General features: G+C 36.6%; 1 protein-coding gene and 1 long non-coding RNA gene across 2 annotated transcripts in view; one reads left to right on the top strand and one right to left on the bottom strand.

Moving 5' to 3' along the window:
• PKHD1 (PKHD1 ciliary IPT domain containing fibrocystin/polyductin) overlaps positions 1-15,602 on the top strand; it is a 488,429-nt gene that overhangs the window by 452,099 nt on the left and 20,728 nt on the right. The window contains exons 65-66 of the mRNA XM_019457395.2: positions 2,830-2,988; positions 7,458-7,580. Of these exons, the coding sequence (XP_019312940.2) occupies positions 2,830-2,988; positions 7,458-7,580 (282 nt within the window). The remainder of the gene's footprint in view (positions 1-2,829; positions 2,989-7,457; positions 7,581-15,602) is intronic.
• The window catches only part of LOC128777696 (uncharacterized), a 477,594-nt gene that overhangs the window by 38,452 nt on the left and 423,540 nt on the right, over positions 1-15,602 (bottom strand). Inside the window, exon 3 of the long non-coding RNA XR_008422995.1 lies at positions 2,872-2,959. This is a non-coding gene — a long non-coding RNA (uncharacterized LOC128777696). The remainder of the gene's footprint in view (positions 1-2,871; positions 2,960-15,602) is intronic.

Below are 15,602 nucleotides of genomic sequence, written 5' to 3' on the forward strand. Positions count from 1 at the left end.
ATCTTCAGAATGAGAACACTTATCCACTTAGCAAAGTAAACAATTACTGAGCAATCATTGGAAAATGGATAAAAGAATGAGGAATTTTGTTTTACTTGTGCAAATCCCCAGTAAAATCTATTCCCCCGTCTCTGGCCTAGATTTATCTTATTCAGATGCTCATAAAAAGCAACTAATTAATAACAAACAAGCCAAGTATATCTCAAGTATAAAATGTACACACAGGAGAACCATTTCTAGCTAATTTGGTTATGGTAGCTTTGGGACTGAGTCAGCCAGGAGTCAAGAGACTGAAAACCTGACTGTGACTTTCAATCAAATTATCAGATTCAGCCCAAGGAAAGCACAACAAAGAAAAACACAATGTTTCCTAGAGTAGAAAATAAAAACTCTGTTTTTTTCCTGTGCTATTTAGATAAAAGCAGAAGTTTGGTATTGGTTGGTTTGTTTTAAATGTGCTACTTAAAAATCGTTGGCTAGCACTAACTCAGGTCCATAGGCAAGCTTTTTTTTTAACTTTTCATTTTTGTATTGAGGTGTAATTGGCATATGAGAAACCATACATATTTGAAACATACAGTTTCATAAATTTTGATGACTATAATATTCCCACAAAAACATCCCCACAATTAAGATAATGAACATATCTATCACCCTCAAAATTATAGGCAAAATTAAAAATTATTCTATTTAAATAACATACAGTATTTCTATATGTTTTTATCAATTCAAATGCATTAATAGATTCATGTAATCACCACCACAATCAGGATATAGAGCATTTCCAAAAACTGGGGCACCTGGCTGGCTCAGTTAAGTGATCAACTCTTGATCTAGACTCAGGTTGTGATCTCATGTTGGTGAGATTGAGTCCTGCATCAGACTCTGTGCTGACAGCACTGAGCCTGCTTGGGATTCTCTCTCTCTCTCTCTCTCTGCCTCTCCCAACTGGTGCAAGCTCACTCATTCTCTCTCTCTCAAAAATAAATAAATAAATATTTAAAAGAGCACATTTCCAAATAACCTCCCTTATTTTATTCCTCAGTCCTCACATTCTTCTTTCCACTACCACTAATCTCTAACAACTACTTATCTGTTAGTTATCTCTATCATTTGGTCTTTTCTACAATGTCTTATAAATGGAATCAAAGTATGTACCCTCTGAAGATACACTTCTCTCACTCAGTATAATGCCTTTGATGTTCATACCTGTTGTTACTTTTTTATTAATAGTCTTTCTCTTTCCTTCCTTCCTTCCTTCCTTCCTTCCTTCCTTCCTTCCTTCCTTCCTTCCTCTCTCCCTCCCTCCCTCCCTCTCTTTCCCCCCTCACTCTATCTTCCTTCCTCCCTTTTCTTTCCTTTCCTTTTTTTCTCTTCCCTCTTTTTCTTTCTCTCCCTCCCCCTCCCTCCCTACATCCTCTCCTTTTTCTTTCTTCCTCCCTCCCTTCCCCTTCCCTTCCCTTCCTTCCTCTCCTTCCCTCCCTCTCTTCCTCCCTCCCACTCTCTCCCTCTTCCTTCCTTCTTCCTTTCTCTTTCTTCCCTTCTTTCTTTATTCCCTTTTTTCTTTCTTTTCTTTCTCTTTCTTTCTTTCTTTCTTTCTTTCTTTCTTTCTTTTCTTCTTTCTCTTTCTGTTTTCTTTCTTTTATTTCTTTCCCTCCCTCCTTTTTTCTTTTCTTTTTCTTTTTCTTTCTTTCCTTTGCCTGCCTGCCTGACTTTATTACTTCCTCTCTCACTCCCTCCTTTCCTATTTTTGTTCCTTATTATTTTCCCCTTTTATGGCTAAGTAGTATTTCAATGTCTGGATAAACCATAGTTGGTTTATTCATTTCTGTGTTGAAAACACTGGGGTTGTTTCCTGGTTTGGGTGATTATGAATAGAGATACTATAAACATTTATGTACAAATTTTTATGTGTATAAGCAAGCTTTTATTTATTTTTTAACTTATTTATTTATTTTGAGAGAAAGCACACACATGCACTTGTAGGGGAGAGACAGAGAGAGAATCCCAAGCAGGCCATGCACTGTCAATGTAGAGCTCAATGTGGGGCTCAAACCCATGAACCATGCGATCATGACCTGAGCTGAAACCAAGAGTCAGACCCTTAACTGATTGAGCCACTCAGGCGCCCCAGCTTTTAATTTTTTAGAATTTTTAAAGCTTTATTTCAAAATTATTTCAAAAATAATAATGGAGTGAGAACCATATTTTTCAGTCTATTAAAGGATTTGAGATGAATTCTTAGAAAAATGCTGTCTCTAAAGGAAGTTGCCCATTTTCCCCCAGCTTCATAACTAAAGTGGCTCTATCTATTTGCCACTGCCCTCCTCCCACTTTTCCAGATAACAAAATTCTCATGGACATTAGAAATTCTCTTGGCTCCATGGTAGGAATCCCCATTGCTCTGTTTTGATGTGTTACATGCCATTTTTTAAATAGGATACATATGTCAGAGCAAGTGATTTCACACATTCTAGAGCTGAGAGCATTTCTGTTCTAATTAGTGGAACATAAGAGTGAAATTGAAATTTTGCATTGGGGGAAAAGGTAAGTCTGAGAATAAAAGGGGAGAATTGGAAGAATGTCCCCTCAGCAATGGAGAGAATTGGAAAGAACAATTGTATGTTATTGTTGGAATTGGATTCTTGTAGTTCTTCAGATATGCGGATCTTGGATTTATTATTGGTTCATTTAATTATTTAATTCAATAAATATTTATTGGACCTACTAAGTGGCAGGTATTATAAACATATCTCTTCCACAATATTTTTATCCTATCAGCATCTTATATCTTATTAATATGTTATCATTGGGATTTTTTTTTAACAGGGGCCAATTTTACAGCTCGATCAAAGTCATTCGTTGTCTCACCTGCAACCATGTCAGAGAAGTCAACCATCATCTTGGCTGTTTCCCTGTGCTCAGTGGCCTCATGGCTGGCTCTATGCTGTCTGGTGTGCTGTTGGTTTAAGAAAAGCAAAAGCAGAAGTATGTAGATTGTTTTTCAGTATGAAAATATCACGGGAGGTGGAAATATCATCATGTATACTCTATTAACATTTCTTTTACTTTCCCCAAAGAGAAATTTTTATGAAACTGCAACACAGTATACCACATGGAACCAAATTATTCAGTTCATACAGTAGAGTCAAAGATTGCCTAATCTTAAATAATAATAGCAATAATAATGGAAGCTCATGCTTATTGAATATTCACCATGGGCCAGGTTCTAAGTACTTTATACACATGAATTTATTTAATCTTTACAACATCCTTATGAAGTAGGTACTAAATACTATAGCCGTGTTATGGAGATGGACCATGAGGTACAAAACAGCTAACTAACTTGCCCAAGGTCACACAATCAGGAAACAGCCAGCCAGTGTGGCTCCATACCCCACTCTCTCTCAAACACTATGTTCCCCTGACCAGGTAATCTTCCAAAAAGTAAGTTCAAGACTCAGCTGGGAATGCTCTCTTCTCATTCAAAAGAGGGAAGAGAATGCTTGGTGGGTTTTTTTTTTTCCTCTCTAGTAGTGTGGAAATCATGTTCTTGGACATTTTTCCAGAAGCAGATCTTTTTTGTGTAGGCTGGATACATGGAGAATCACTGAAGGAAACAAGTTCTGTGAAAGAGGCTTCTTTCTTTCTACTCTGCTGTTAGAGGATGAGAGATACAGGTGCAGACCGGGTACTGGATCCCTTTCTCCACCCCCTCAAATGAGTGGACGAAACATTTGTGATATTAGGAGATGCTAGGAAACCAAAGTGATAGGCAAGAGTGAATACAAAAGAGGTGAAGCAAACAGAGAAAGTCAAAATAAAGCAAGGAAAGAGAACGAAGTCTGGTGCCACTACTAGAAGGTTCACAATGCTTGGATTTCTGAGAGATGCCAGGGAGGGAGGTTCCAGGAGATGCCCTCTTTATTTTGAACCAAGCATCAGCCTGATATCTCTCCCTGTCGTGGTGGGGCTGGGCAAACTGCAAGGAAACTCAAGGACACCTTGTTTTTCTCAAGAAGAATGGGATTTCATCCTGTCCATTATGATTTGTTGAATGCAAGTTGTGGTCTTTGCTTTAAAATCTAACGGAGTGTGTGTGTGTGTGTGTGTGTGTGTGTGTGTAGAGAGAGAGAGGGAGAGAGAGAGAGGGAGAGAGAGAGAGCTAAGCCCACCAGCTATGCTGGGACCTCCCACTAAGCTCTGCTCTGCTCACCCCATCTCTTCCCTTTTGTTCCTCAGCTATCAAGGAAGATTTTCCTACCATTACTAACATGTCATTACCTCAGTATCCTCTTTTTTGCTTTTTCAACTATCTGTGGACACTTTTTGCTATATTAAATTCCCACAGTTTCCTGACTGGATGCAGACTCCTGTCTTTACAAAAATGTAAAGAGATCATGAGGAACTTTATGAAAAAAAATGTATAGTAATTAGCAATGGGTGTGGGGGATGAAATGCACGTAATCAGTTCCATATGAGTAATTTGCATTTTCTGCTTTTTATTTTCTTTATATCTTCCTTATAACATCCATTACTTTAGCATAAAAAGTATCATTCCCCATCTTCATCATGGGACACTATTCTCTGATTCAGCTGCACAGTCTGTGTCAACAGATTACAAAATTTTGATCTCAGGACCTTGTTACACTTTCAGTAATTATTGAAAACTCCAAAGAGATTTGTCAATGTGTGTTCATCTACTAATATTTCCAAATTAGAAATTAAAGGAGAAAATGTAAAATTTACTTATTTAGTTTAAAATACCAATAATTGGGGCACCTGGGTGGCTCAGTCAGTTGAGTGTCCGACTTTGGCTCAGGTCACGATCTCGCGGTTCGTGGGTTCAAGCCCCACGTCGGGCTCTTTGCAGACAGCTCAGAACCTGGAGCCTGCTTTGGTTCTGTCTCCCTCTCTCTCTGCCCCTCCCCTGCTTGCTCGCTCTCTTTCTTTCTTTCTCTCTCTCTCAAAAAAAGTGAATAAACATTAATTAAAAATATATATATATATAATAATACATGCGTTATATGTTAACATAATTAACAGTTTTTTTTTAATTTCAAAAATGATGTTTTGGGGGCACCTGGGTGGCTCAGTCAGTTAAGCATCTGACTCTTGATTTCAGTTCAGGTCATGATCGCACAATTTGTGAGTTCGAGCCCCATATCAGGCTCTGTGCTGACAGCGCAGAGCCTGCTTGGGATTCTATGTCTTTCTCCCTCTCTTCCTCTCTCTCTCTCTCTCTCTCTCTCTTAAATAAATAAATAAATAAACAAACAAACAAAATTTAAATGATGTTTTCAAATATAGATAATGACAAAAATGGCACTTTTATAGAACTCTTTAATGTCTGCTTAAGAAAAGTCAGCATTGGGTGCCTGTGTGGTTCCATGGGTTAAGCATCCAACTTCTGCTCAGGTCATGATCTCGCGGTTTGTGGGTTAGAGACCCATGTCAGGCTTTCAGCTGACAGCTCAGAGCCTGAAGCCTGCTTGTAATTCTGTGTCTCCCTCTCCCTCTCTGCCCCTCACCCTCCTCATGCTCTTGTCTCTCTCTCTTTCTCTCTCTCTCTCTCTCAAAAATATATAACCATTAAATTTTTTTTTTTAAAAAGTCAGCTGGATTCTCTTAACAGCTTCTGTATTATATTTGCTGCAATGTATTGTTTTGACTGAAGTATATGAAGAAAATCCAGCCTCACAAAGATACATAGTAGAAGGGGAAGAGTATTTTAATAGCCTTCATAGATAATTGCAGATAATCCTATTTGATAGTACACCCAAACTGGCCAAGAGATGGTTCCTTAAAGGTACATCACAATGTACTCTTATAGTCCGTTACATGAAAATTAATCTATCATATACTTTGAGTGGAGACTTATCCATGCATGATTTTGAAATATGTGTTAGCTATTTGGAAAATATTGTTTCACTGAGTTACAAAGATGTTCCAAATGCTGACATATTGCATTCTGCAATTTTTTAAAAACTGCATTTGTTAATATCAATATTAAACTTTAAGAATTAGAAATATGCAAAATTTGTAGTTGATAGAAGTCAAAAATTCTAAATCTCCCATAAAAGCTTGAATTTTATCACTGGCAACAAATATTATCAATTGTTTCATACAAGTTACAGACTCGCTTCATTCACTTAAAAATCTGCCAGATACCCCAGAATGAATAGCCAGAATCTGTCTTTCGTTCTTCCAAGTTATTTTAGTCTAAAAATGGTGTTACATGAAAAAAAATCAGCTTTTTGAGCTAAACTCAATCACAAAAGTGCTTTTCCTTGAGAAAAATGATCATATGCCGTGGCCTGGCAGCATCTGACATTACATTACAAATTTATGTGTTTATCCTCTGCTATCCAAAGTAGAATAAAAGCTCTATAAGATCAGGTACCAGATCTTTATTACTCATTGTCTTTCTATTGCTTAGAATAGTTCCTGGCATGCACAATGTAAATATATTTTTGATTAATGTAGTTAATAAATAAGTGAATAGAATATAAACATCTCATTAGTCAAAAGTAGATTCTTCAAGGTACCTGGGTGGCTCAGTCAGTTGAGCGTGTGACTTTGTCTCAGATCATGATCTCATGGTTCCTGTGTTCAAGCCCTGCTCAGGGCTATGTGCTGACAGCTCAGAGCCTGGGGCCTGCTTTGGATTCTGTGTCTCCCTCTCTCTCTGCCCCTCCACTTCTTATGCTCATATGCGCTGTCGCTCTCTGTCTCTCTCTGTCTGTCTCTCTCTCTCCAAAAATAAATAAAACATTAAAAGAAATAGAAGTCTTCAGTCAAAAGCACACACAATTTCATGAGCTCTATGGATTGTACCCATGTCAATTTCCTGTTTTCGATACCATATTATAGTTATTTGGGTTGTTAACAGTGGAGGAGGCTGGTTTAGGATGCATGAACCCTCCCTTATATTTCCTGCGAATCTATCATTATTTCAAAATAAAAGGTAAAAAGAGTATTGTAACATTCCATACCAGCTCTGTCCAGTAAGAATATAACATGAACCACAAATATGAGGCACATGATGTAATTTTCTAGTATCCTCTTAATCTATCAAAAGTTATTTCAACATGTAATAACTATAAGAATATTAGGTATTTTACAGTTTTTCAAAATCAGGTGTATATTTTGCACTTACAGCACATCTTAATTTAAGCTAGTCATATTTCAAATGTTCAGTAGTCATATTTGGTGGCTAGTTTTACTGTATATGGCTACTGAACCAACCTTAAAGTTGCTGGTCAGTATATGGGATTGTATTTCATTATTCCTTAAGCTCTCAATACATCATATGAATTCTATTGCATGTGTATATCACAATCATTTTGTGAGGGCGTACAAGAGGAACACCTTAACCCTTAGGGCACGTTTGCAAATAAAAAATGTCATTTTATCTAAAAAACAAGAAACATTCACATTTCTTTTCATTATCCTAGAAATAAAAAGTGGAGATATTTCTGAATTCCAGACTAATGGTCAAAAGAATCACATCCACATCTCATCCAAACGCCAAGGATCACATGTAGAGACTGAAAAGGAAGACGCCATGATGGGAGAAGGTAAGCTTGGACAATGGGGATGATTTCCACAACAGAGACCCATCGTGGATGAGCTGTGGCCTCCCTCTCCACATGGTTGTTAGTTTCTGGATCAATTTAGTTGTTAGGCCCTTCTTTATTCTTTGTTACTTCTTAAGGAAATTACACCCCAATGCAGGAATATACAAGTCCATCTGATTCACTCAGCTATTAACCAATTATTCAAGTTGACATTTATAATTTTTTCTTAGTAGATGATAATTGGTTTAACATTTGAATTTGTTACATAGAGAAAGGGAAAACTAAAGCATAGGCATATAATCTTTCCCTTAGCTATTGCAAAGCTGCCAGTCTGGCAACATTATTGAATTTGGGAAATAAGACAGTGGTGTTGCCAAATACCAACTATGCAAATTAGGCTGAATACGCAACCCTTAAAAATGAGTCAGCTCTGTGAAGCTCTGCTTTGTTGTTTTGTTACTTTTAGCAAAATGCATTATTTGCTTACATTGCACATTATGCTAGATGATTTTGCTTGTTATATTTCTATATTACCATTGGAATTGGTGCCAAGCAAAGAAAAGGTAAGCATTTATTCAGACCAATGATTTTCCTTTGCCCTTCTAAGACACAGAAAACAGGAGGACAGTGGGTAGAGCACAAGAGGGATTTGCCAAATATGGATATGGTGGATGAAAAATATTCATATAATTTTTATGAATCTGAAACATTTTGAAGCATACACTCTAGAAAGAGTAATATTTGTATTTATTCTAAGGAATAGTCAATTATCATATTTTCTGCTTGAAAAAAGAATATGAATTTTAATGATTCTGAGTACCATGTTTAACTAAAATGTAGCAGTTCAATGTTGTTCTACCTCTAACTAGTTCAGTGAACTCTGGCAGGTGTGTGTGTGTGTGTGTGTGTGTGTGTGTGTGTGTGTGTAGATATCAGTTTGTTTGCCTGTTTGTATTTTTTCTCATGGAGGAAATGAAGTTAGTTTTTTAGAAATGTCCCAACAAATTAGCCAGCCATACTTCAGCCTGTACCTATGCCAGAAGGTGGAAGTAGGTTTGGAGTGGGTAGGTGTGAGAAGAAAGAAGATAGAAAAGGACGGGAATTTTTTCCAGATTCCATCTAAGACCACTTTGTTTGGTTTCTAGAAACCTCTTGTCTATATTATTGCATGTAAATTCAGCATAAGTGTTTGAAAAGGCTCATGTGAATTCAGCACTGTGAAAAACAGCATATTTAGCCGCATTCTTAAGCAAACAGCAAGAGTGATGCTAATCTCCCCCTAATCTAATATGGCTATCTACATGAATCTCGGTTACCCTACTTAAATTAACTACATTAAGCAGTCCACAATGCCTGGGTGTTTTATTAAGGAACATTTTTTATCTGGTGGCTTATTAATAAATTATCAGGAATGAGATAAGGGACAGGGTTCCTGCGGAAAAGTTTAGATTGAAGAGACGGGAGTATCAGGGGCCATTTTATTAGGACATCCAGGTTAAAAATAGAAAGATGTGTTCTCCAAATCCTCCCTTAGGGACCATAGCAGATTTGTTTCCTTATTTCCTAAGCTATGTCCAAATCTGAAGAGCATCAATTCCAAGGCAAGTAATGAGGCATCTCCTATTTTCTTCAGAAATTATTGCCAGCTACAAAACAACTAATTGTTGCAAGCTTTAAATAAATTTGTTTTATTTCAGTATTTCCGTGGCACTTTAGTTTCCCTTTTCTCTCTTTTTCTAAACTTTTGGCCTTTGCGAATAAAGGAATTGGCTGTGTCTCTCATAAGCACACTGCATTTACTAAGCAATACCATAGCACTAAAATTATTCAGCTGGTGGAACTGTTTCCACCATCCAGTATATTAAGACTGTAAACTCATCATGTTATGGCTTTTACCAAAAATTGTGTGGATATAACAGGGGTGGTGGAGAGTTACACTGGGGGAGGAAGGGAGTGGTGCATATATCCCTCATATTTTACCATTACCAGCCAGACATATAGAGCCATCTGAGTCAGCTTATAAAATTCATATTTGTGCTGGTCACTCTGCTAGTTAGATCTAATGCATTCTCAAGTTAGTTGGAGAGGCAGAAGAATGGGACAGTTCAGAGCATGAAAGCCAGGAGTCAGGCAGACTGAATTTAATCCTGACTCTCCTGTTGACTTGCTTTGTGGCCTCAAGGAAGTCAACTATCCTCTATGTCCATCAGCTCCCTCATTAGGAAAGTTGCTATAACACTGCTCACACTTATGGTTGTTGTGCTGATTAAGTGAGTTAATATTACTAACATGTGTAGAGCAATTCCTGGCATATTGTATGTAAGATACATATGTGTTATTTATTGTTGGTTCTTGTTATTTAAGACTCAAAGCCTTCAAAGGCATGACTCCTTCCTATCTTTGTAACCTTACTTTGCAATTCACCTTTCTGCCCACTGCCCACACTCACTACACTAGCTCACTCCTCCTCAGGTGTGTCTAATACCTTCCCACCCATTTCCCTGCACACTTTCTCCCAGTTGGATTGCTTATCTTCACCTGTTATAAACCTCATGAAGCTTTTAAGCACCAGCTGAAAAATGTTTTTGTTTTGTTTTTTTCTCATAAAGTCTTTCCCAGTCCCTCCTACTTCAATGAAAATGAGTACTTCCTCTTTGGGTTCCAAAATATTAAATGTGTGCCTCGATGGCAGTATTTTTTCTTTTTTTTTTTTGTTTGTTTGTTTTTAAGAATTCATTATACATAGATGGCTCTCTGTTCCCATAGGCCAGTGGTTCTTGAGAGGCTAGTTTTGGCCCTGCAAATAGAGTGGCCACCTTATCCTGGTTTTCCCAGAACTTTGCCAGTTTTAAAAATCAAAGCCTTGTGTCTCAACAACTCCCTCTATCCCAGACAAATGGGGACAGTTAGTCATCCAACCTCCAGAGGACATTTGCATTGTTGTCAGAGTTGTCACAGGGAGGGGGGACACTACTGGCATCTAGTGAGAAGAAATTAGGGATACCATAAACATCTTACAATGCACAGGACCTCCCCACAGTAAAGATTATTTGGCTCAAGATGTCAATAATGCCAAGGCTGAGAAACTCTGGAGGAAGCTATTGTCTTTGTAATATGTAGATGAGAGATGCTGGAATGGCTTACTAAATGTAGTTAGATTATGTCTCCCGATAAATATTGGATAAGTATTTATTTGCCTCCTGATATTTGTTTAGTACTTTATTAGATCTTCTCTGTATAGTTAGTTGCAGAGAGGTGATATCTGGTCCCCTGTCTTTTATGAGCGTGCAATTTGGTTGGGACACAAGAATAATATTTTGGGTAAAATGAAAGAACAATTCTAGGCAACAATTAAGTGTAAAGCAATCACAACAAACAATATGTATTTGATGAATGTAAGGATTGGAGATAATTCCCTGATGAACGTAAGGATTGGAGATAATTCCCCAAGAGTGAAAAGAATATCACTATCTTAAGTTACATGTTTAGTCCTTCAAGCTCCTAAATCATATCACACTGTTTCAAATCCCATTTGCTAAGGGCCTGGTTGTCCAGTTTGCACACACTCAGGTTTACAGAAATGCCAGGGAGGGAGTCTAGTTTTGCTCTGTCGAAGCTCCATTTTGTATTATTCCTTCTCAACTGTTCCCTTGCTCCCCTAATTCGGTTAACAAGGAGATCTCCCAGGTGAGACACCTCAGAGTTCTCTTTACCTCCTGGTGCTCCCCATACCACCCTGTGCTCTTGCTCACCAAGTTTGAATAACAACATCACTGTAACCTCTTTGGTTTCCACCTTCCCCTATATTGTTTCACAGATGTATCTTCAGTTCAGTCTTAGTTAATACACCCATTATAGATGTCCACTCCTCCTGTCCTTCTTTTCTCTCCAGGACAACACTCCCCATACACAACTTCTCCCAGCTTCAAAATGACATTTTCCAATGTATCTACACACCTAAAGTCTCTACTCCTTCCAATCCCAGATCAAATTCAGTTTCTCCTTTTTTTTTAAGCTAGAATAAATAATCCCCTTGTTTGAACTTTTATAACACTTCCCTCTTGTTCACTTAACACCTTTTATATATAATATAGTTACGGGTGTTCATGTAGTCCTGATCTTTTTGAATAAATTCTGTATATTTTCTAATTCCAGCAGCACTGTTACCATAGGGTGTTAGGATATTAGACCACTTATAATTATTGTTATTGAGTGAATGGTGAAAGCAAAGATGAAATGAGACCTGTTCCTGCCCTTCTCCCTTTCTAGAGAAACCTGGATTCCAGCAGTTTTTTCAACTGCTGTAAAAAAGCCCCCTTATTTTTCTAAAAGAGACGCAGAAAGTTTATTCAGGTTCACAAGATAAACAACAGGATCATGACTGTACGTCTTTGGGGTCCTACCAATTGGCAAAATGTGACTGACTTGCAGGCAGAATGCTATCTAGTGCCACCTTAGTTTCCTTGCTATTGCCTTTGTCTTTGTGTGACTGCTATTGCTGCAGACCCCAGTGCTGCCTTCTCTAGACATCGCAGGTCTTTGGCCACTTTTTTTTTTTTTTTTGTCAAACCTCTGTTCCCAGTGCTGGGAACTGAAATTCATGAAAAAATGGCAAGATATTATGGATTTGTGACTATATCATTAACTTCAGGGTTTTATGTCTACCACTTTAGGGTCCTATTAACTGTATATTGTGTATTTTATGAATATTAAATAAAAAGGACTGTGAATTTACCTTTGTAAGTACAGACCTATAAGAATGACAGGGAGAGGGAAGAAGAGAGCTGGCCACAAGATGTCCAAAAGCAAGGAAGACCAAAACAGCTCTGGACTAAAAATTGTCCCACGTTCCCAGGAAAGTAGAACTATATTTGGAAATTATTAATAAATAGCCTGCCCATGTCATATAATTAAAAATATATGAACATCTCCTAATTTAAAAATGTAAATAAAATCTAGCACTTAATTCCTTAAGAAAATTTTTAAAATGGGAATATTTTTTAAAATACCAAGGGTAAGAGACTTTCAGCTAAATAAGATGGAGAGTTCCAGTGTTCTCTGTAAGCAAGATCCAATATCATGTTTAACAAGGGAACATTAGAAGAGGTACTACTCACATTAAGATAAAACAAATAACTCATTACCACAACTTTATAACATATTTTAGAATGCTAGGAAATACAATATAAAAAAAAACTAAGAGAATGTTAGAGAAAATACATGATTGTAGATGATATAACTGTTTAATACTAACTTAAAAGATGCAACCCATAAATGCTATAATTTATAAATAATTTGAATTGCTTACACAAAAATTATGTTGGTCTATGCAAAAATAATATTGTATAAGCCAGTGGCATACAGTTAGAAGGCATATTGAAATGCATAATAGTGACTAAAGATGATGCTGTCTTGGAAAACAATGTTAACAAGAGGTATATTGGACTTTTATATAAAAAATAAACTATATTGCATAGTTTAAAGAGCAGACTTGATTACATAGGGAATTGCACCATGTTTCTAATTGGATTGAGTAATATTGCAAAGAAATCAGTAACTCCTAAATTAATTTTGGTTTAATGCAGCTGCCATTATTTTATACTGAGTAGAACATCATAAGATGATTCTAAAGTTCTTCAGATAATACAGAACAATGATACAAAGCCAATTTTTTTTATTTTTTTATTTTTATTTTTTTTTACATTTATTTATTTTGAGACAGAGACAGTGTGAGTCAGGCAGGGCAGAGAGAAAGAGAATCCCAAGCAGGCTCCACAGAATCCAATGTGGAGCTCGAACCCACAAAGCTGTAAGATCATGACCTGAGCCAAAACCAAGAGTCAGACACTTAACTGACTGAGCCACCCAGGCCTCCCAAAGCCAAATTTTTAATAAGAAATTGAGTTTAGGCAGTAGGGATGGGTAGCTCAACCAGAGAAATAATATTTGTGTTACTATTTTCAGACAATATAATACTGACATAAGCATATATGCAGATATTAGTTCAAATAAATGAGATATAGATATTAGATATATAAATGTAACATATGATAAAAGAGATAATAAAAATAAAACAACTGTTAGTCTTTAAATGGGGTTAGTAAATTTGACTGTTTACAACATTTATCAATCTAGACTCACACTTCAAAAATTATACCAAAGTAAACTCCATATGGATTCATGAGTGAATTCAGGTTCACTAAAACATATCCACTGCTAGAATATTATAAAACAATAAATAAACACTCATGATATAATTTGGAATTAAAGGCATTTTTCTCTCATATTTTTAAAATTTCCATAGCTTATTTGCAATGCATTACTTATTCAAAATATATGATAATTTTTCTCTTCAAGGAAAAAATCTACATTAATGAATCTTAATTATTACATATACCTTCTTAAACATGTAGGCAGGACTGCTGCCCTGATTGACAAATGAGAAACCAAAGTGGAGTACATTCTTTTTTTTTCCCACTGTTAATGTGTCTTCTTTTTTTAGGTTTTTTTTTTTCTTTCTATAATTTATTTATTTTTTTATAATTTACATCCAAATTACCACATAGTGTAACAATGATTTCAGGAGTAGATTCCTTAAGCCCCTTACCCGTTTAGCCCATCCTCCCCCCCACAACCCTTCCAGCAACCCTCTATTTTTTTCTCCATATTTAAGAGTCTTTTATGTTTTGTCCCCTTCCTGTTTTTATATTATTTTTGCTTCCCTTCCCTTATGTTCATCTGTTTTGTATCTTAAAGTCCCCATGTGAATAAAGTCATATATTTGTCTTTCTCTAACTAATTTCGCTTAGTATAATACCCTCTAGTTCCATCCACGTAGTTGCAAATAGCTAAATTTAATTCTTTTTGGTTGCAGAGTAATAATCCATTATATATATATATATATATATATATATATATATATATATATATATGTATACATACCACATTTTCTTTATCCATTCATCCATAGATGGACATTTGGGCTCTTTCCATACTTTGCCTATTGTGGATAGTGCTGATATAAACATTGGGGTGCATGTGTCCCTTTGAAACAGAATACCTGTATCCCTTGGATAAATAGTAGTGCAATTGCTGAGTCATAGGGTAGTTCTATTTTTAATTTTTTGAGGAATCTCCATACTGTTTTCCAGAATGGCTGTACCAGTTTACATTCCCACCAGCAATGCAAAAGAGATCTTCTTCCTCCGCTTCCTTGCCAACATCTGTTGTTGCTTGAGCTGTTAACATTGGCCACTCTGACAGGTGTGAGGTGGTATCTCATTGTGGTTTTGATTTATATTTCCCTGATGATGAGTGATGTTGAGCATTTTTTCATGTGTCTGTTAGCCATCTGTATGTCTTCTTTGGAGAAGTGTCTATTCATGTCTTTTGCCCATTTTGTCACTGGATTATATGTTTTTTGGGTGTTGAGTTTGATAAGTTCCCTATAGATTTTGTATACTAAAACTTTATCTGATATGTCGTTTGCAAATATCTTCTCCCATTCTGTCAGTTGCCTTTTAGTTTTGCTGATTGTTTCATTGATTGAGCAGAAGCTGTTTATTTGGATGCGGTCCAAATAGTTCATTTTTGCTTTTGTTTCTCTTGCCTGTGGAGACGTGTTGAGTAAGAAGTTGCTGTGGCCAAGGTCAAAGAGGTTTTCGCCTGCTTTCTCCTTGAGGATTTTGATGGCTTCCTGTCTTACATTTAGGTCTTTTATCCATTTTGAGTTTATTTTTGTGTGTGGTGTAAGAAAGTGGTCCACGTTCATACTTCTGCATGTTGCTGTCTAGTTTCCCAGCATCACTTGCTGAAGAGACTGTCTTTATTCCATTGGATATTCTTTCCTGCTTTTCAAAGATTAGTTGGCCATATGTTTATGGGCCCACTTCTGGGTTCTCAATCCTGTTCCATTGATCTGAGTGTCTGTTTTTGTGCCAGTACCTGTCTTGATGATTACAGCTTTGAAATATAACTTGAAGTCCGGGATTGTGATGCCTCCTGCTTTGGTTTTCTTTTTCA

The sequence above is a fragment of the Panthera pardus genome, unplaced genomic scaffold (genome assembly GCF_024362965.1).
Source record: "Panthera pardus isolate Hobbes unplaced genomic scaffold, ASM2436296v1 HiC_scaffold_17, whole genome shotgun sequence".
NCBI classification, from domain to species: Eukaryota; Metazoa; Chordata; class Mammalia; order Carnivora; family Felidae; genus Panthera; species Panthera pardus.